Source organism: Phragmites australis, chromosome 4, assembly GCF_958298935.1.
Source record: "Phragmites australis chromosome 4, lpPhrAust1.1, whole genome shotgun sequence".
Taxonomy (NCBI): Eukaryota; Viridiplantae; Streptophyta; class Magnoliopsida; order Poales; family Poaceae; genus Phragmites; species Phragmites australis.
Genome location: NC_084924.1, coordinates 10,356,334 through 10,365,766, shown reverse-complemented (window position 1 = coordinate 10,365,766; position 9,433 = coordinate 10,356,334). Strand labels below are relative to the sequence as shown.

General features: G+C 42.9%; 1 protein-coding gene across 1 annotated transcript; it reads right to left on the bottom strand.

The window, feature by feature from the left end:
- Nucleotides 1-5,995: 5,995 nt before the first annotated feature.
- On the bottom strand, nt 5,996-9,056 carry LOC133915648 (uncharacterized). The gene is made up of 6 exons (XM_062358884.1): nt 8,594-9,056; nt 8,058-8,172; nt 7,720-7,925; nt 7,585-7,612; nt 6,663-6,771; nt 5,996-6,209 (listed from the first exon to the last, which is right to left on the bottom strand). The coding sequence occupies exons 1-6, from the start codon at nt 8,879-8,881 to the stop codon at nt 6,128-6,130; spliced, it is 828 nt and encodes a 275-aa protein (XP_062214868.1). The 5' UTR covers nt 8,882-9,056; the 3' UTR covers nt 5,996-6,127.
- Between the last annotated feature and the right edge of the window lie 377 nt (nt 9,057-9,433).

Genomic DNA, 9,433 nt, shown 5'->3' with positions numbered 1-9,433 from the left:
TCTTTTCGTCGTCTGCATCGTATTTTGAGGACTGCCTTTCTTATACCAGCCTTTATACAATTATTATGTGGCGCTTTGTATATGCAGGGTACTTTACATTCTCGTCGTGATGATAGCGTGCCATCTTTTTTATTTTTTAAATAAAAATAGCAAATATATGTCTATTTTAAAAAAATTTAAATCTAGAATCTAGGCCATTTGATGCCCGTTGGAAGGCAATATGTTTAAAAATAAGAAATATTATATTTTAATGTTCTCAAAATTTAAAACACTACCAAAATAGTCATGAAAAATTATATAAAGTAGATGATACTATCATCTAGCTTTTTAAAAAATTTCAACTTAAACATTTACTTGTGCAATGAGAAAAAAAAGGAAAGGCGACGTGCTTGGAGGTAGGTCTGGACAAAAAGATAGCTCGGGCTCGATTCAGTTTGGCTCGATTCGGCTCGGCTCGTTGTCTAAATGAGCCGAGCTCGAACCACATTGCTGATCCGTTTGTGAATCGAGTCGAGCTGAGCTAGCTTGTGAGCGGCTCACAAGCCAAATCGAGTCGATGGAACCTTGGCCCGGCCTAGTAGTCTAGCAAGAGTTTGTAGGCCTGACCTAGTTATTAGTGATGCACTGATGGTTTTTGTTGCCAAAACTCATATATGGTACTATCGGTACATGGTAGAGATTGGTAAGCCTGTTCCTGTTTGCTGCTGCAATTAGCATTAGTTTCCATGATGTTAACCTGTTAGATCCGTGAATATGTGATTTGGTATTTGTTCTTGACTGCAGGTGAGGAGAGGACATGAGATTAGTGTTGTCAGTAGTGATGGATTGATCGTCTGTAGGCTCACGAGTCAGCTCGAGTCAGCAATTGAGTTAAGCTGACCTGATATTTTAGCTCGATTTGCAAATTGAGCTGACATTTTAGCTCGGTTTGCAAATCACCGAGCTTTTACGAGCCGGCTTGGCCGGCTCGTTTCCAGCCCTACTTGGAGGGGTGCGCCGGAGGCGGCAACGCTATGGGTGAGGTAGCGATGGTGGTCGTGGATTAGGAGGAAACGAACCACGCAATGTTTCATTTTTTTTTTCGTTTTTCCACAAGCTGTGGCATGGGAGACCTCATCTGCCTGAGAACGTCAATCAACTTGGATAGCCAAATTCTTAGCTACCAACTGACGTCTTTTGATGGCCGGATCAAGTCTAGGCACGAGATCCAACGAACACACTAAGAATTGGAGCCACTAGTGGTGGACACATGACGGGCCAAGACGGGTGGTGAGGGCTCCAATTCCTTCCGGGCTCAGTACAGATGATCTGTTTGGTAGAGTTATAGTTCTATTTTTTTTTAAATTATTTATCTATAGCTTTAAATTTTTTAAAGCTGGAGCTGTGAGCATATCGAGGGTGTTTGATTTAGGCATCATGTTCTTATCTCGGAATGAAAATAAATATTTAAATCACTTTATTTTATCTAATAAATTCTAAGTTTTGTATGATTCTCGAAGCTAAAGCTTTGTCAAACAGAACCTATAGCTTCAAAAAATTTGAAGCTGAAGCTATAGGTAGTTATAGGATCTTTGATTAAGGCATTTTGTTCTTATTTTAAACTATTAATAGATATTTAAATTATTTTATTTTATTCTACAAACTTATATGAATCTTAGAACTGAACCTCTATCAACTAGAGTCATAGATATTTGCACGTGCGTGATAAGAAAAGCATAAACGCTCCCTTAAATGGCCCAGTTCAGGGTCAGTTTTCATGTAGCCCCTGCTGTTCACTTGGAAATCTATGGCAGTAGCAACAATAACTGTGATTCCTGATGGTGGTGAGGTGATGGCCATACCTAAATTATATTACTTTTACCTGAAGACCAAATGATGCCCAACATCATTTAAAAAAGATCAAAGAAAGAAAAAATTCTGAGTATGCATTGTAGTCGACATACCTCAATCAAAATGCTAGCAACATAAAAACGCACTAGATTCACACAACTATTGTAGGTATAGCATTGCAAAATGCTTGCTATTACTTGAGTGTCATTCTTATTCGTGCTTTTAGGCATAATGTTAGTAAAAAGAAAAAAAAAAGTGCAATCAAAGATGATAGTCACATCCTAATACATGGAATCAAAATGCCAGCAACATAAAAACACACCAGATTCACATAAAAACATACCAGATTCACATAACTCATCAGTATATTGTTCTCCCACTTAAAAAAAAAATCGTCGTAACTTCCTGGTTGCTTGCTCCATAGCTTAACAACTGGAATCCCACACGCTAGGCAATCAACAAGCAGTAGCTCCTTCCCCTTCATGATGCTTCCGCTAGAACCAGAACTAGACTTCCCCGAAACTCTAACAAACTGTGACATTATGCCTCTTCCATAGATGCCTACCTTGGCGGAGGATGAGGGCATGGACGAGTGTAGGATCAAGGATACCGACTAGGGGGTGAATATGCGGTTTTAAAACTAATTGCTAAGCGATCAAGAAAACTTTCGAAGATAAACTAGAGATCACTAGAGCAATATAAAGATCAACTAAGACCTAAGTTGAGGTTTGCAAACCTAGAGTGATATGCAATAATTTATAAACTAGGAAGATAAATTACTAGAAGTAAATTGCATGAAAGTAAATGATAAGGTAAATTGCTCAAAGATGACATAAGAGATTTTTTTCCCGTGGTCTCGATGATTTGCCGATCATCACTAATCCACGTTGAGGTGAGTTCAAGCTTCAAACCGCTTCTCTATCAAGTATTTAATTCTCACACGAGAAAGGACTCATTCGAGCAACTTGACCTTAAACCGGCAATGAACAAGAACTTCTCACAACCTCGATTTCACTAATGAAGCACTTTACCACTCTGGCAATACGTGCTCAAACCTCTCACAATCACTATCGCATCACCTTCACAATCTTCCTTGAAGAGCTCGTCGATGCCACAACCTCCAAGCCGTCTAGGAGGCGGTAATCTCTAAGAGTAATAAGTTGACGATGCTTGCTTGAAGGATCACAAGTGCCAAATTGCTCCAACCTTTGAAAATTATGCACTAGTACTCTCAACCTCTCAAAGATGCAATCATGAGCTAATGGAGAGGGAGAGTGGAGGGCTAGAGCTCAAAGAGTTGTATTTATATGCTAGAGTCAAGAGATGTCATCAATGATCCAGTCAACCCCATATTTATACAAACCTTCACTAAATCTAGCCGTTACTGCCAAGCTGACAACGACTACAACAACGGTCGAAATAAATTCTGACACATCCTGGCGGTTAGACCGTGTCGGTGACACAGGAACCAGGGGTCCCCGAGTCCCGAGGCCAGAACAGCAGAGTGCCACGTGGCGCCCTCCCGCGGGGGTTATCTCCCCGAGGTACGAGAAGACCAAGTCCCGGGAGAGGGTGCTCGGGGTCATGAACAGTGGTCCCCGAGTACCCAAGTTCCCCGATGACCCGAGAAGATCAAGTATCGGGAAGAGAGTGCTCGGGGCCGCGAACAGTGACCCCCGAGCACTCAAGTCCCCTGACGACAAGAAAAGTCAAGTACCGGGAAGAGGGTGCTCGGGGTTGCGAACAGTGGCCCCCGAGCACCCGAGTCCCCCGAGGACCCAAGGGAAGTCAGTTCTGGGAGAGAGTGCTCGGAGCCGTGAACAGTATCCCCCGAGCACTCGGTTCTCCGAGGACTAAGAAAGGGTATATCCGGGAGAGAATGCTCGGGGCGACGAGCAGTGGCCCCCGAGCACTCGGTTCCCCGAGGGCCTGAGAAGTCCTTCGCCGGTGGCCCCCACAGAGGTCCAGCGGTGACGTGTCAGCTGTTGAGAGGCTCGATGCTGCATTTAAGAGGACGCGTGGCCTACCATTTTCAACTGCTCCCTCTACGCTTGCTGTCAGTCCCTGCCACGGTCTGGCAGGGAGGCGTGGGGATATTAAATGCACGGGTCCCATCGTGCGACATCCGGCGCGCCTCGGGATAACATCGCGAAGCCTAAGGCGCCCCGCCTGCCGCCCTGCTGTGTCAGGCTTGCTCTGACCGGGCGAGCATACACACAGGAGTAGGGTGTTACGCTCAGTTCGGCCCGAACCTGTCTAAAAATTCCCTGAGCATTTACTCCTTTCTGCACCCGATCATTCCATTCCACCTGCATCTCATTTACGCCCATTTATTTCACCCGCAAAACGAATTCAGAATCATCCCCCCGGCCGAATCTCAAAGGGGGTCCCTCCGGATCCCCGCTTAAGGAGTTCACCCTCCGACAGACTGCCATTCACCTTCGGTCAGACCAGAACACTCTGGGTGGTCAGACCGCCAGAGCAAAAACTCTCTGTGTGATTCTTGGTCAGACTGACAGGGCCCACGGTCAGACCAAGACTAAGTTTTGCTCGGTATTTTGAAGGACTTTATACAGCGGTCAGACCGCCCAGAGGGCCGGTCAGACCGCCACTCTCATAGAGGCAAGACTGCATTGGAGGATATACAACGGTCAGACCGCCAGCACACAGTGAGCACAAAAGAGCAGTCTTTTCAATGGTTTTTCTTATACAAGTTTGAGCAATTTGGTAACATAGAAACTTTAAGCAATCACTTCAAACCCCTCTTAATAGTACGCCACTTACCCTATTAATCCGATCAATTTTTCTTCTCCAATCTCCGTTGATCAGTAAAAGAAAAATGCCCTACACTTATACCTTTGCCTTGAGCTAGCCTTTCTTCATGCTTTTCACTCATACAACCTCTAGCTCCGTAACAACTTTGTGACTAACCTTTTTATAACTCATTCAAACATGTTAGTACATAAAGATATATTATCATTAATTACCAAAACTCGAATTAGTGGCCTAGATGCTTCAACGAGGGGGACCACTGGGGTGGGTAAGGAGCAGGCTGATGATGAAACCGACGGGGAGCACACGGGTGGGCAAAGAGCACACTGGTGACGAAGGCGAGGGGGAGAACTATTTCACCGGGGACATGAATCTTGCTTTCAACGACTGCAAAATGGTTCAGTTCAACCATCTGGCACTGGGGGAAAGAAGAGCCAAGGGCACGGGCAAAACACATCCATACTTGAATAGCGTGTGACAAGGGCAGGCTCCAACCGTCTAAAATAACGCCACTTGAATTTACAAAGATTGTAATAGCACTGGTCTGGTATCATTTTTTTTTCCAAGGAGCACACCGATGACGAAGGCGAGAGGGAGCACTATTTCACCGGGGACATGAACGCTTGCCTTCAACGATCGCAAAATGGTTCAGTTCAACCATTTAGTGCCAGGGAAAAGAAGGGCAAGGGCAAAAACGCCCACACTTGAATAGTGTGTGCCAAGGGCAGGCTCCAGCCATCTAAAATGGTGCCACTCAAATTTGCAAACATTGTAATGGCACTGGTCCGATATCATTTTTTCCAATGGCATTTTTCAGAATAGCGCTTTTCATAACGGCACAATCTAATTTACCCGTAGCTTTTAAATGTCAGTGGTCACATCACGGTGTAATTATGTCAGAGGACCTCCTTCCATGTTGGGCCAGCCCACAGGCTTCCTCACTTATATGTTCCACTGGCCCAACTCGACATTCCAGATTTTTTTCAGAGCTTCCCATACTGCATGCAACAGGTACTGTGCGTTTCTGGAAAATATATAACTTCCGAACAGAGCATGAGTTGGTTGCAGGTCAGAATTGGACCCTGGGATATCCCAGTGTGCAGCAAATACGCTTAACATAGCCCTTACTTGTGTAAGCAGGTATATGCCCCATCATCCAGAAAAAACTAAGTGAAATAAGCTTATAACTTCTGAACAATCAATAGTTCACAATAAAACATGTTACCATCACATATGTACAGCTCGTGCAACGAGTTATGTATTTACAACTTGCTGATCATCAGACATGATCATGATACGATTGCTCGTTCCCTATCGCAGTGCCTTTGTAACAAAGCTTGCAGGCAGATATGTCACATCCCATCATCCATCAAAAAATAAATGAAACAATTCATCACTTCTGAACAGTCATAGTTCATCATAAAACAAGTTGCAATCGCATATGTACAGCTGATGTTAGTTTTGTATTTACATTTTACAACCTGCTGATCATTTCACATGATCATGATACCAGGCGCTTTTGCATTCAGAATGCCTTCATAACAAATCTGGCAGACACGGCAGCACCCTTAGCTGCCACCTTCAGGACATGGCGACTCTTGTACAACCTGCATCCAATGAAAAAGTAAAAGTGAAAAGAAAAGCCATCAGATATGCTTAGTACAAATTATTTGCATGTGTAGATAAAAGATAAGTCTTTTTTTATAAGGGATACTTTAGCATCATCCTAACATGACTATATCATTAAAAAGATAGTTGAAGGGAAAATATGATGATAAGAAATTAAAAGGTCAACAGGTCTGAATCTTTTGCAATTATTAGAACTAAACTCCATCATGAGTATTTAAGATGACGAGTATCAATAGCAGGTTAGAATTGCATAAATACTCTAGGCATTACCTAGCAAATAACGAGAAATATAAGTTGAAAACAACGATACAAAAAAAGGAGGCAGAGTGCAGTATACTTTTAGGTGTGCAAACACTTGATATACAAAAAAGGCAGTCCCCGTGTAACATCAGATATTCAGATGTACAAAATAGGCATGATGAGAACTTTACCCTGCTAATGTGATTCCCCAAGTAGCCAAGATATAAATAACTTGTCCAGCCTCCCAAAGAGTCGACCATCTCCACCGAGCTTTTATGCTATCTAATGCCTTTGCAACAGCTGCTTATAAGTTAAAACCCAAAAATACATTAAATCATGCCGGAAGATAGTTGATGCAAATTAATCCACAAATAAATAAAGTGAGGTTGGCAAGTACAAACTGAAAGCAAAGTTCAAGTCTTAAACCAACTGTCTAATATTTGTGTTTACCACCCAGTCCATCTCTAGGGTTGATTTAATCTGAATTTGAAGATACATAATATAGTATGGACTAAATCTGCACTGTCATCTACAGAAAGTCAAAACTATTCCTTCATTACAGCCACACCATACCATCTAAATTAAAAGGTTAACATTCCCAACCTGGACTTCACCAGCACTACCTCATCAAATATTGCTATCTAAAAAGTGAAAACCAAGTCTTCACAACACCTGCACAACCTTGGTCAAAGTAGCAATAGCTCCTTAAATTATGACGTCTACTTTAGCAAAGGTATTTTCTCTATGAAGATACTATTAGTTTATGCTTAGCAACGGTTTGCATCGTACCCTAGAGTTGTACACTCTCAAGTACCACAAGGTTTAGTTAGATGTGCTAGAGGGACATCATTTACAATGTTGTATATCTTATATATCCTCAAGTAACCAAGTAACTCAATACATACAAAAACACAGTATGGTGATCACACACGCATAGTAAGATAAATAGCAGGGGAGTTGAGTGCATAATGTTCCTAATTGCATGTGCAAATAGAAACAGTAATAGTAGCAAAACTTTAGGCAACTAGTTTGAAATAACGAATCCCAGTAACCTGGACAACTATTTGCAGGTGTAATATTTAACTTGAGTGACAGCATGGAGGATAGCCATACCATTTTGGAGTTCCGCTGGCGATAACGACTGAAGAAAACATAATAGAAACAGTTAGAACAACATAGCAGTGCTGGAGAGGATGTCCATCAATCCTTGATAGCTCCTCTAAAAAGAAGTCTTACAGAAGCAAGTACCTTGGACTTTGGATCTTCAAGAATGCACCTAGCAACAAATGTGGCAATACCATCGACTATGTCGTCTTCATTGATTATCACATAATTTTCATCATCAATTCCACTAATTTCCTCCAAATTAGCCCTAGCAGTATCACAAGCAACCAAGACCCATGATCCTTTCTTCCCATTACCCATGTTGTCCGGAATGTCTCCAACTTCCACCTCTGGTTTTCATTAACGCAGAAAATGGGAAGGAGTTAAGCTCTCAACACTTGGCAGAATATATTAGAAGAACCAATAGTTGTCACAAAACATAGTGCAGAAATAAACTTGCACAATGTTTCATGAGGATAAACCTTTCATATTGCCAGAAGATAGTTCAGTATCTTGACACGTCAACTCAGCCTGTAGTTTTGCAAGATGAGCAAGGAAGCTAACATTGTTGACCGCTGCTAGCAGTCGATTGTATAGCTGCATCGTAAAATCATGTCAAGAAATAACATATCAACCCAGCATACAATATGAATAAAAAAACTATAAACTAGATAGGGCATGTGAATACACACAAATGAATTTCAAGTATACATTACTGCTTCTGATTGCAAATCGAAAGTAGATTAGCAGGTATCACGCAGTAAGGTTAATCTATCATGGCGATAATAACTTTTGACATCACATCTACAATGCTACACACTAGTAATAATGAACTTAAAGGGACGAACGAAGCACGACGTTATTCCTTTGGGATATCGTTTTGTTTTAGCTAATCGAATAATGAATATACATGCCTTTATAACTAATAACTATGGAAAATAGTGTCAATTTCCATAGGAAAAAGGTAATAATCTGCAAGTGCATAAGACAAAGAGGAAGCGCAAGGGAAGAGGGTCACATCGGGAGGGCACTCCTGGGAGACGCAGGGCGCGCCGTGGAGCTCGCGGAGGAGGGCGAGGTCGTCGGCAAGGAGGGCGCGGAGCATGGCGTTCTCCTCCCGCAGCCGCGCGGCCTCATCGGCGGCGCACCCGTCATCAGAGCCCACGGGTGGTGTGGGCGGGGCGCCGTCTTGGGCCGGGTGGTGGCCGGGGCGGTGCACGTAGGCGTAGCGCGCGACCTCGGCGATCTCGACGAGGGTGTGGGCCACCTCCAGCGGGATCTTGTGCGCCGCCGCGGCCAGCGCCATCGCCGCCTAGGTCCGATCGATCGGTCGGCCGGTCCCGCCGGAGACGTGAGGGAGGAGCCGGAATTGGGATGAGGAAGGAGGACGAGGAGGCAAACCACGCAATACGCAATCTCGCCGTGGACGATGAGTTCGATTGGGAACGTGTTGTGTTCCGAAAGAAATTGGGGATTTAGTCACGTCCGGTGGACCCCACACATCTTTGTAGATTATGGATTCGGAATAACGCTAAATTTCGAAATTTTGTAGATTATGAATTCGCAATCGCACGCGCCCACGTCCTCCACTCCGAGTTGTTTCTACAGTCATGTGGTCGTTTTACCACCAGTATTGTCCTTGTAAAAATAAGATGGGTATTTTTTGTAAGATTTATAAAGTAAATATAGAATGACTGATATTCGTGTCTGATACTAATATTATTTATGTCTGACTCCGGATAAACAAATTTATAGGATATAATATAAAATGATTGGTATCCATTCAAAATATCTGATTATTAGATATTACGAGAAAACCTATTATGATTTTAGTTAAAAAATAATATATAAATAGATT

Coding starts and splice junctions, on each gene's coding strand:
- LOC133915648 (XM_062358884.1), bottom strand. CDS start 8,881: ATGGCGCTGGCCGCGGCGGCGCACAAGATCCCGCTGGAGGTGGCCCAC. Junction 7,613..7,719: donor TTGAAGATCCAAAGTCCAAG/GTACTTGCTTCT, acceptor TGTTTTCTTCAG/TCGTTATCGCCAGCGGAACT. Junction 6,772..7,584: donor GCCAGCGGAACTCCAAAATG/GTATGGCTATCC, acceptor ACTTATAAGCAG/CTGTTGCAAAGGCATTAGAT.